Here is a 12770-nt window from a genome sequence, read left to right on the forward strand (position 1 = left end):
ATGTGTTAAATACCCAGTGAGACTTGCTCCTCATTTTCTCACACAGATATTTGTGTTTTGAACTTCCTTAATGAGACTGAAAAACAAAACCATTAACTTAGAAGCATTAAGTTCACTGTGATTTTGTGATGAGTATCTTACAGAAAGCTGTAAACCATAACATAATTATAGCAGCATTAAAGAGTAATGTAAGCACTTTTTTGTGTGAAGAATAGAAAGCAGGAGTTGGACTTATCTGTGTCTTTAGTAGAGATGATTTTTTTTTTTTTTTTGTGATTCATTTCATGTTTGGAATCTCTTATCAGTTACATCGGTGAGAAAAATAAACACTGTGATTGGCATTTGATTCTTAAGTTATTGGTGCATTTGTCTTCAAAATGACCAGAAATTTTAGGAAAACCTAATTTGGAGGGAAGGTGGGGGGAAAGGCAAATAAACATATATTTTAACATGTTTTTACTTCTTTTAAGGACAATTGTTGAACCAACTTTACAAGATGAAAGCGAATTTCTGTATGAATCACAACCTGAACTACTGAAATACAGAACTACTGAGCTTTCAGTAGAGCTTGTAACTGACTGGTATTTGAGCAGAGCACAGGAAATTGAAAAATACGCCATGCAGGTGAGAACAGCAGCAAGCAAATGATGATGGCTGTGTCAGGTGATCAGTATTCTTCAGTGGAATTCTGTCTTAATGAGTATTAATGGGATGATTTTCCCAATGTTCTCTATGAAATTTGGTCAGCTAAATAATTAATTCATAGGAATGAACAGGAAGCCAATAGACTGACTTGATTTACCATAACAGACAATAACACTTCTGTAGTCAAATAAAATGTTTATCATTATATTTTATGTCTGTGATTAAGTAAAAGGAGGGATTGTTGAGCATTGTGTATCAGGAAACATATTTTATTATATCCCATGATACTGTGCCATATGTAGTATGGATATGTGGCAGTGTCACTTGCCAATATGTAGTTCTGTCATCGTTGCTTCCTGGCAGGTGTAGTTGTGTTTGTGGAATTATCGGATAGCTTATTTTTGTTTTGTTTTATTCATATTTTAAAAATGTCTGAAACTCTGTGGTACAGATGAGCAGCGCGAGTAGAGCTCATCACTTGTGCTCAGGTAAGTTATTGTCTCTAAAGCCAATAAGTAGCATGAAAAGAAGGTGGAATGGAAGTACCATTTATAAGTTAGTTCTTTTATTTTTCAAGTTTGCAGTTCTTTGGTAGTCTATAATCATAATTTCAGCCTACATTGCCTTCTTAGAAGTCGAAACAGACTCTTTCTCAGTGATTGAATATACTTTTATGTGAAAAAGCCCGTCTTCTGTGAAATACAGTGCAACAACGAAAATCAGTAATTCAGAGACAGCTAGATAAGTTGTGTTACATACAGATAGAATCATAGAATGGCTTGGAAGGGACCTCAAGAATGGCCAAATTCCAACCCCCCCTGCCATAGGCAGGGCTGCAAGCCACTAGATCGAGTACTAGATCAGATTGCCCACGGCCCCATCCAACTTGGCCTTAAACACCTCCAAGGATGGGACATTTTCAACCTCTCTTGGAAACCTGTTCCATCACCTCATCAATCTTTCAGTAAAAAAACTTCCCCCTAACATCTAATCAAAGTCCCTCTTCCTTTAGTTTACAACCATTTCCCTTTGTCTTATCACTTTCTGCTTGTATACTTGTGTAAGCAGTTGATTTTTCTCATGTTTATAAACTCCCTTTAAATATTGAAAGGCCATGATGAAGTCTCTCCGTGCCTTCTTCTTTCTAGGCTGAACAAGCCCCGTTCCTTTAGCGTGTCTTCATAGGAGAGGTGCTCCAGCTCTTGGGCCATATTCATATTCCACCTGTAGACTCTCTCCAAAAGTTCCACATCTCTCCTGTGTTAGAGTCCACAGACTTGAACATAGAACTCCAGCTGGGGCCGTACAAGGGCAGAATAGAGGGGGGCAATTGCCTTCCTTGCTCTGCTGCCACTTCTCTTCTGATGGAACCCAGGATACCATTGGTCTTCCATGCTGCAAGTGCACACTGCTGGCTCACGTTAAGTTTTTCATCCATCAGAACCCCTATGTCCTCAATAGAGCTGTTCTCAAGGATATCTCTCTGTTTGGATGCATGCCTTGGATTACCTCAAACCAAGTGCAAAACCTTACGCGTTCCTTTGTTGAACCTCATTAGGTTCACAATAGTCCACTCTCCAAATTTATCAAGGTCCCTCTGGACAGCATCCCTTCTTTCTGCTGTATCAATTACTCCACTGAACTTGTGTCATTAAACTTAGGTGCACTCAGTGCCAGCATCAGTGTCATTGATGAAGATGTTAAAGAGTACTGGGCCCAAGATGGACCTTTGGGGAGCAGCATTCATTGCTAGCCTCCACCTGGACACAGAGCCATTAACCACAACCCTCTGGCTGTGACATTCCAACCAACTCCTTATCCTCTGAATAGACCACCCTTCAAATCCGTGTCTCTCCAGTTTAGAGATGTATGCATAACTTAGAGATATATGTGTAACTTCAGTCATTTAACTGATAAATTTAGTTTCAAGCAATTTTTATAACCCATGTAGTGAGTTGAGGTACCTTATTTCTGTACAACCTGCAGAATAAATAAAAAATAGTATTTCCCTACATCATGTGCATCAGTAGGACATGCGGTACAAAAGGTCTATGACATCATCCACCAAGACTAAGCATTTTATATGGTCTTATAAAGCTGAGAATAGCAATCCGTATTGGAATAGGTAGGCAACAAAGTATTCTAGGAACTTAGAATTGCCCATTAAACAAAGAGAACAGTGAAAGAAAATAAGCACACAAAGAGAATGTAAACTAGACTTGAGGTTATTTTTTTGCAAATGGTTGTTGAGCAGGATTTTTAATTCTTTTCTAGGTGGATTGTGCTCTGTCCCTTGTTCGTCTTGGCATGGAGAGAAATATCCCTGGTCTGCAGGTACTCTGTGACAATCTGATCACTCTTGAGACAATAGTGTATGAGACTGATGGTGATAGAACCTTAACTTTGAAGGAGCTAGTAGAGATGAAGGACATTGAAAAGCTAAGACTGTTGATGAAGAATGTAAGTATTTTGAAGAGATCAGTAAGTATGCCCTAATTTGCAGTACTTAAGTCCACTATAGATTGCACATGTATAAAGATGAGCTAATGAACCATTTTTCTAATGAACCTCCATTTTTAATTCAATCTGACACTACCATTTGGTGTTTTTTTCTTTGTTTTTGTTTTTGTTTTTAAAAAAAAAAATAAAAAAAAAAAATTGAAGACTAGATTCTGTATTCTAGGCACGGAATGGAGTGTCAGTAAATCTAATAAATCCGCTCCTGTGAAAGCTATGAATTGCTTTTTTTAATGGCCCATCCTAAAAGACCTGCACTGAAGATCCTAAAAGATCCATCCTAATGATTATCATTAAACGTTAGCAAAAAAATTTAATATTCACCTCTGCTACATTTGTTAGTTTTTCATCACTGTGTTTGGCCTGTGTATGGCATGTCAGAACAGGAAAAGATGTGTCATTATGGGAAGTTTAGAAAATACCTACAGATAAAATCAGATGTGAAATATTCAAATACGTAAATTCTGAAGGAAAGAACTTGTACACTTACTCTTGCATACTGAAAGTAATGCTACTCTAAGGATGCAAGCAAGTCTCTCATTCATCCTCAAGTTGTAGGAAGGCAATGAGGCCTTGACTTTCGTCAAATATAGGGTTTTACTCATGTACACTTGGTCTCCTTATGTCATCAGTAGCAGACAGATAATTTGTTGTTTCAGTATTGTGGACTGTGCAGCAGTAGTGAAGGTCAGCCTTCAGCTGCGTTTTCTGATAGGTATAGAGATTGTTTCAGTTACATTGACCAAAATGTTACTCCCTCTGTAACTCACTGTGCTTTCCAGTCCTCTGATGAAAAATATGTGAAGAATACTTATCAGTGGATGATCCCTTTTCTTCACCGCTGTGAAAATCAGTCTCCTGGTCTGGCAAATTCACTCTTTAAAGAATATTTAGTGACATTAGCAAAGGAAGACCTGACTCTACCTCTGAAGATTTTCCAGAATTCAAAACCTGCTGTGAGTATACCACCATCCTTATGATTCTGCTGGTTACTTGGAAAGTTCTTGTCCTGGAATTTAAAAATAGAGTTAGAGATGATCTGCTTTAGAAAACAAACCATGTTTTTTCCCTTCCTCTTGGACTCAGCGTTTGTTATGTTTTAGAAAACATAAATCTCCCTTTCCCTTATGAATGCAGAGAATGTACTGGATTCTGTAGTAGGAGATGAGTTCAGTGTTTGTAAGTGAAAGGTGTGTTCTATGTGATCAGTTCATGCTTCTTGTACAGTTATAGCATGTGCAGTAAAACAACTATTTTGTGTTTTTGCATACTATTGAATGTTGTAAATGTATGGACAGAAATCAATCAAAATTACAGCTTTAATGTATATACTGATATTGTTGTATGTGTTAAACAGATCTGACAAATGTTTGAGCAGTTCTCTTCTTCTGATCTGCACCCTTTTCACCTCTCAAATTCAGGCGGAGTATAATGAAATACCAATATTTCTTCAAGTGTTGGCAGTGCAGGAAAGTAGCTGAGTTGTGTTTCAGGTTTTGTAACTTCAGCAATCACTTCAGTGTGTTGTTACTAAGGGACTCACTAATTACAATCAGGAGGCAATTATTTACTTGGAGTAAATATGTTTCAAATTCTAAAGAAACTAAACTGTTTAATTAGCTAAAGGAAACATACAGTGGAACACTTTCTTCTCCCATTAGTGTCAGCAAAAAATTATTCCTGAACAAGACCAGCTTATGATTACAGCACTGGAATGTATTTATAGCTGTGAACGAGATGACCAGCTTGCTCTCTGTTATGATATTTTGGAATGCCTTCCACAAAGAGGTTATGGGTAAGCTTTATCAGCTAATTATTTGTAACTATTTTAGGTGTTAAGTATTGTACTGAAGTAATATTTTTAAAAATATAGTTACTGCATCATTAAACGGTATGTAATTTTACTGGAATATTCTGTTCCTATCTGTATTTTATTGGAATTCACATTGAGAGTGCACAGATGTACAACCTCTGCCAAATAATGTGACAGTAGATGGTTTAAAGCAGCTCAGACCAACACTTTTTCTGTACTAGTTTCTTAGGCTTTTATACGTTGGCCAATTGAGACCAAACAGAAATGTTGTTGTATTAGTCTTGTTAATCTAATTACAGGTAGTGGTGTCTTGCACATAAGAGTGTATTGCTATTAACTAGCATGTGTAAGAGGTCTTAGTATGGAAGACCTGTATGGAGGGCAGGTATTGTAAAGGTAATGGAAGATGCAAATAGGAGACAAGTTGTTCTTCCAGCATCTTCAAAATGTAGGAAGAAGAGATCCTGTAAATAGTCTAAGGATAACCTATGTTTTTTATAGACTGAGAGGGCTATATCAGTTTTGGTTATCTTTCCAGCAAGAAGTAAACTGTTAATTTTTTTCAAGCTATTTATTTGGTTCTAATCAAAGAATGCTTCAAACTTAACCATGCTGTAGAATCATAGAATCATTAAGGTTGGAAGAGACCTCTAACATAAATAATGATTTCATATCTTTGCAGGTCTGAAACAGATAAAACTAGCAGTCTTCATGACGCAGTAGATGAACTGGAGCGAATTCTGAGGTATTTGATTTTCCCAGAATAATGTATTCCCACATAAATTCTGGAAATAGCCAGGAACTTTGTTATGACAAAAAGCAGTAGGAATGTTCATCTTGTTTTTAGGGATATCATAATGATTATTTGTAAGATTTTATATTCCAAACTAAAATATATATATATTTTAGCTATTTGAATATTATAAAACTTCCCAAACATTTTGCTTGGAATATTTTTCAAATATTTTGGAAATTTTTCTGTGGTGGTGGGAAGGTTATTTCTAAAATACCTGGTGAAATTTTTTAAAATCTTGACACTACAATATTTTGGTTAAAAAACTAGAAGTTGTGAAGATATTTTGTCATCTTATATTGTTAGTATTCTATATTAATTGAACAGGTTTTTTTGAGTAACCAACTGTGGGTAGTCCATACTGTTACAGACTTTGCAAAGAAGGTTTCGATTTGCAGTGTGTTATTTGATAAAGCTCTAAGACTGCTGCAGCAGCTGTGCAGAATTTAAAAGTGTTTACCATTTATTTGCAGTGTGTCAGAGCTGCTGGAGAAACACGGGCTTCAGAAACCTGTTTCATTTGTGAAAGACACAAAGGACAATGCTGAGGAGGCACGGAAGCTGATGGTTAGACTGACAAGGCACACAGGTCGCAAGTTAGTATTCAAAGAGGATTTGGAGATAAAGGGGGAAATGACAGTAAGGGAACAGAACAGTACTTAACCTTATAGAATGTACCTCACATTTTTATTATGATGGAGAACTGGTGTTTAAACTGAACGTGGAGTGCATAAAACACATTTGTTAAACTGGTTGTTAACATGATTAGTGTTTTGGCTGCATTCTGCACATATGAAAATCTGATTTTCGCTTACAATTTGTTTCAGTGCATTTGTGTACAACTAGCCTAAAAAGCATACTGGCTACAAAATGACAAACAGTGACATTTAAATGTTGTAAATGAAGTTCTTTAAGACCTGTTTAATTTTATGGAAAGTGTAGAATTTGTGGAACAACAACTTTTTTTGGTTTTCATAGAAGCTGTTGTAGCAGGGTAATAATTACTTCTGTGCGTTGTTTTTCTCTTTTTTTTTCATTATTTATTATTATTATTATTATTATTTTTCCATTTTTTTCTGTTTAAGGACTAATTTTAGCTGGTCTTTAAGTGTAGATCAATTACTACATAGCAGTTTGCGTGAGCAGATAAAAAGATTGAATCTTGTTTAAAACATCCACGGCTACTTTTTTTTTTTTTTTTTTTTTTGGAACAAGTACAGCAGCTTATGATGATAGGGTAGTATGCAACTGGGGTATGCTAGAAGCATGAAAAATAATAGATAGGTAGATTGTTAATTTTTCTAGATTCTTGTAGAGACATTTTGTTTTGCAAAAGTGAAAGATACCACTTGAGGAAATAACTGCTAACTGAAACAGTTTGTGTATCTTGAAACAGTGCCTTTTTTGATCTTAAGGCAATATCTAAAAACCTTCATAATGATTGGTATGAATTATGATAGTACACAGGAAATTTTATAGGAATCATGGTTTAACACAGATCCATGGATCCCGAAGGTCAAGAAACTGAATACCATTCAAATTTTCAGGGATAAAATAAGCTTCTTTTTTTTATCTTCTTTTTTTTTTTTTTTACTTTAAGTTTATTAGAAACAGAATATTTAATTTAAAAAATGTTTGCAGGCAACCATCTGTCAATGAGATGCAATGGAAAGAATTGCTCCAGGATATGTTAGACATGCAGCAGAAAGTATATACATGTTTACAATCAGATGCTTGCTATGAGGTGAGTTTTTATTTCCCAGGTAATCTACAAACTCTAATTTTTTATTGTTGCTTAGAAATGTAAATACATTTCAAGTGTTATTACTTAGTTGTCTATGGACAGTTTTATGGCATTTTCAGTGGATGCAAACTTGCTGTGTTAATTCATTTTATCAAAAGCCTCTCTGATAAATATCCTGTATGTCTTTTACTGGAATTGATTTTCTAAGATGTGTCAGCTGTTTGGGGCTTTTAATGTCCTAATATTGAAATGTCTTTTCAATTTCTTACGTCCCATGAACTCCTGAGAACATAGATGTAAATTTCTCGTCTCCTATTTTCTGAACTCATACTGTAAATATTTATGCTGGAAGCAGAAATAACTAGCTACTGGTTACTAGTTACTTTTAGTTTTGCTTAATAAACACAAAAATTTGGGGAAATTCTTGCAAAGATCCTTTCATTCTAAGGAATTGTTACCATACAATGCAGACGGGCTTATTGAAGCTGTTGTTTCTTAGTATTAAATTATCATTCTTTCTTTTAGATTTTCACAGAAAGTCTTTTATGCTCAAGCAGTATAGACAATATCCACTTAGCTGGACAAATGATGCATTGCAGTATTTGGTCAGTGGATCAACCAGTTTCATCTAAAGGGAAGCCACAATACAGAGTCAGCTACACAAGAAGTATCGAACTTGTTCTGGCTGCTAGCAGAGAATATTTCAATTCATCAACCAGTCTGACTGATAGCTGTATGGATTTGGCCAGGTACATTTACAGCTATTATGTATGTAAGCATACTAAGAAAAGATGGTAAATGATAATTTGATAAGATAAAGATATAGGTAAAATAAATCTTACACATGTTGTTTGCATGTGTGCATCAAGGTAGGCCCATGGTTTCTAGGATGATCTATTATGAATTTCATGTTAAAGAAGAAGAAATATGCAAGTCTTTCTGCAAGAATAAGAAACTTTGTGTTATTTGACTTTTTTCTGTGTTACAACACTGAACTGCAGGTGTGGCCACCAAGTTAGTACCACAATGAACATGGATTCATGGATTCTTCATTTAAAAAAAAAAAGTATTTTTATTTATTTATTTTATGTTTATTCCTGGTTCTGAGACTTCATTTGATGCAATATGCCATTCTTTGTTAAGAATTAATCCAAATAGTTCAGAAAGGAATTCATACGCAGCATTCCATAGAGACTACACTGCACAAAAGTTTGTACGTAGAGGTTGAAGTATTGATTTACATTATTGTGTAAGTTTAGATATGGAAGTATTTTCTGTTACAGTGTAGTTACAAATAGGTAAAACATCCAAGTATTACCTATGTAAAAAGTTGATGCTCTGGCTTATTATAAATATTTTAAATACAGGTATGTCTTAATGTTGATGTATTTTCCCTTTTATTCTTAATTTAATTTTTGATTGATCTTTTTTTGTCATGTGTTAAACCAAATGAATTTTTCTTTTTCCTGAGGGCACTTACCTAATAGCACCAAAAACATAATCAAATGAAAATACCTATATTCACTTAGAAAAGAAGACCTGTCTTTTAAATACTACTCTCACTTAGAAGTGTACATTACATTTAGCTATTAATTACAAGAAGGACTGAGCTATTTTTCTTCCTCTCAAGATATGAATTCATCTTGAACTTCAGTAGTACTGTATGTGTAGTAGCACTCTTTTAGGAAGTCTGCATCAAACTAGCTTTAAACTGAGTAAAGTAATAGTGGAATGTTTTATGATTACTTTTTCAAGTTGGAAAATTTTACTCAATAGAACTTCACAACTTGAGAACTTTATAGATTGGCAACTCATGTATTTTCCCTTAAGAAAGTTTACCTTGAGTAGAGGGGTTATCTTCTCTACAACTTAACTCAAAAATGACGTGAAACTTTTTTCCTCATGACTTACATCATGTTCCTCTCCCATCCCAAATGAACGCACAGGAAAATGCAGGTGCATGTTTATATAATTAAAGGCTTTATTGCCTTAGGTCAAAGTTGGAAGGCATTCACTTTTACAGTATCTGTTACATAACGTTAGTTGTATTTATATCTTTTTACTGAAAACATTTTTCTTAAGTATGTATTCCTAAGTATGAACATAGTTTGCCAGTGAAAATTTTATTTAAAAGCTGATTATGTCCATATCATATTCATAAATATATGCATAGTTTATTTAAATTTTTAAATTCATACAGTGTTTATTATTATATAATTTATCTTCAAAGCAATGTTGTACAAGTATTTTTTGTCACCCTTATTTTCATTTTCTGAACATAGCTGAGGAAACAATTTGTGACAAAGGACTTTACATTTTCTTTTCAATCAACATTTTGCTTTTATCTTGTAGTATATGGCAAAAGTGAAGCACAAATTTCCTAAGTAATTACATATTTAAAAACTATATATTTTGAACAGAATTTTTTTTGTTTTTGTTTTTAGTTCTGAAGAGAGCTAGCATTTTCATCATAAATTTACACTTTGATTTACCCAACAGTTTTCACAAAAGTTTGTTTCCTCCCTTTTTAGATGCTGCCTGCAGCTTATTGTTGACTGTCCAAGTGCTATTCAGGAGGAGCTAGATCTCATTCGTGCTCTTGGCTATCTTGAAGAATTTGGTGTGAAAATATTACCATTACAGGGTACTACATATTTTTATTCTTCACTTTTTTGAATCACGTGCATAAACAGTTGGCAAATAATTTACTGTTTTGTGTTTCACGAGTAAAGTTACAGAGTACCTCCCTGTCTCCAAAGATAGTTTTCTCAGTACTTTTTAATAACTTGGTTACTAATTATAGAGCTTCATAAGCCCTTCTTGACTTTGATTACCAAGCTGACTTTCTGGATGCAAAGTAGTCCACACATGTTTGTTGATGAGCTATAAAGTAGTGAGTAGGAGAGAACCATTTGATCTGTAGGCAGTTTGCTTGTCTCAATTGAGTTGTTTCGTTTTTAAGTGTATAACACAGAATAACAACGGAAGAGACATTTTATGAGCTTTTGAAGATGTTTAAAACTTGAAATCTCTTTTCTAACTTTTATTTCAATTTGGGAAGCTGTTGCACAGAAGTTTGAAAGAAGGGATGATTACAGACAATGAGTTGAAAGAGAAAATGGAACATAGTGCTGTATATTCTGTTATTTATTTTACCAAACTAGTAAAATTCATTGCGTTTCTAACAAGTGTGCCACTTTTCTAGCTGAAAAACATATGAGAGCTCAAAAAACTTTTTTGTTCTGTTTTAACCCTACGGGCAAGTTGAGTTCCAGCTGGGCTCTTGCCTTTCGGATTTTCTCCTTGTTCATGATACTAATTATACAGTCAAGGTAGTTTTCAAATTTATGTTAATATCTTTTGTGAGACAGTACTAATTGTAAACTTCTTGGAATATGTTGAATGCAAGCTGTTGGTATGCAGACTATTCCTCAACTTCCTCAGAAAATTTTTCCATACATTAAATCAGCTTGAAGATTTTGCCTGTGTCTGTTCTTTCGATATATGATGTATCCTGTCCACTCTGAAATAAAAAAGGGAGTGAAATCCTAGTTATTAGAGACATTCTGAAAGAAAGCTCATGTTTATTGTAGCAGAACTTTTGACAAAGTTGCAAAAACAATATATGCCATATATATATATAAACATTTAAAATATATATACATATATATAATATTATATTGTATATATTTTTTTTAAATGATTACTCAGGTAATTTTAAAAACATATTCTGAAAGTGGAAGCAAAATAAGATTTTCATTTAAATCTCCATCTTCTTTGCATCCCAGGCTGAGAAGCTAGTGATTGTGACTGGATATGTTTTAGTGTTAAAAACTTCAAACCTTTACTTTCATACATTTCCTCAACTGTCTTTGGGTTGTTTTTCAGATTACGTTGCTATACTGTCTATATTGCTTAACAAAAAATGTATCAGTGGGGTTCATTTACAGCAGTCTCTAACACCCAAACACCCATTCTTCTTCCAACAGTGCGTTTGTGTTCGGATCGGCTCGGTCTCATCAAGGACTGTCTTTCTCAGTTACCAACAAACTATAAGCAGTCTGCTAAGCTCCTGGGACTTGCAAATTTGTTGAGAGTTGCAGGTGAGTTGTTATAAGACAATGAACTGCAATAAAGCATAGATTTGTGTTATACTCTAGGACATCTGAGCTGATTGTTGGGTTGTGTGTTCAAAGGCAAGCTGATCTTCAGCTTTTCTGATCTTCCACTAATACCTTAACTAAGAACAGGCTTGTCTAATATTGATTTTGAGTAAAAGCCTATTTCAAACTGGAGGTTTGTGGATGAGAATATACATTTTTTCTTGTTTTTTTTTTTATTTATTGTTATTTGGTAGTACTAAAATTCCAGCAAATCTTACTCTGTATGTCAAACAGGGTAGTTCAATTTAATAATAATCATGTTTAAGTTGGAGGAGAAGCAATGGAGCACCCCTGGAGGTGTTCAAGGCCAGACTGGATGGGGCCTTGGGCAGCCTGGTCTAGTATTGAATGTGAAGGTTGGTCGCCTTGCATGTGGCAGGGGAGCTGGAGATTCATGATCCTTGAGGTCCCTTCCAACCCTGGCTATTCTGTGATGTTTGTCTAACTGAAATATATACTGTAATACTAATAATGCTAATAATACTGTACTATACTAATATATATTTGTGCTCCGTATACCTTATTTGTGCACTAAAACTAATAGTGTAGCTTAATATGTGTTTGAAGAGGTGAACATTTTCAAAGATTAAATGCTTAGTATACTACCTGTCTGTGTATTTATTTTTCAACTGACATTACTTTGACAGAGAGGTGAGCTCTAATTTGTTTCTGGAATTCCTGATGAACTAAACTTGAGTCCTCCGTATTGCTTTTGGGTTATTAGCAGCTATTTTGAGAAACAGAGAAGTGATAAATGATAAATTCTCCTGAATTTATCAATCAGAGGTGTCTTTTTAAAGACGCTGTCTTATTTTTGTTGTTGGCTTTTTCTTGTATCAATATTTAGCTGCTTTTTTCCTTGTATGTTCGTGTTCATGATGTTTTACTGAAAGAATTGGTGGGTTTTTTTTTTTTTTTTTTTTTTTTTTTTTGTAGTAAGTAGGAAAAGATGAGTGTTCTTGAGAGGGGAAAAAGAGAAGAGGGAAAGATCCTTAAGTGTTGTGTCTTGTATGTTCTGTATAATTAGCTTACTCAGTGCTTCTGGTAGATCTTTTGATTTTTTGAAAAACACTTGGTACAATTGTAAATAATGTA

At 34.4% G+C, this 12770-nt stretch overlaps 1 protein-coding gene across 3 annotated transcripts in view; it reads left to right on the plus strand.

Moving 5' to 3' along the window:
* NBAS (NBAS subunit of NRZ tethering complex) overlaps positions 1-12770 on the plus strand; it is a 156941-nt gene that overhangs the window by 41839 nt on the left and 102332 nt on the right. For all 3 annotated transcript variants that reach the window (XM_052703407.1, XM_052703229.1, XM_052703322.1), the window contains exons 23-32: positions 471-624; positions 2920-3105; positions 3945-4118; positions 4824-4957; positions 5658-5720; positions 6242-6364; positions 7410-7512; positions 8038-8261; positions 10044-10156; positions 11502-11615. In XM_052703407.1, the coding sequence (XP_052559367.1) occupies positions 471-624; positions 2920-3105; positions 3945-4118; positions 4824-4957; positions 5658-5720; positions 6242-6364; positions 7410-7512; positions 8038-8261; positions 10044-10156; positions 11502-11615 (1388 nt within the window). The remainder of the gene's footprint in view (positions 1-470; positions 625-2919; positions 3106-3944; positions 4119-4823; positions 4958-5657; positions 5721-6241; positions 6365-7409; positions 7513-8037; positions 8262-10043; positions 10157-11501; positions 11616-12770) is intronic.

Source organism: Tympanuchus pallidicinctus, unplaced genomic scaffold (genome assembly GCF_026119805.1).
Source record: "Tympanuchus pallidicinctus isolate F22 unplaced genomic scaffold, pur_lepc_1.0 scaffold1, whole genome shotgun sequence".
NCBI classification, from domain to species: domain Eukaryota; kingdom Metazoa; phylum Chordata; class Aves; order Galliformes; family Phasianidae; genus Tympanuchus; species Tympanuchus pallidicinctus.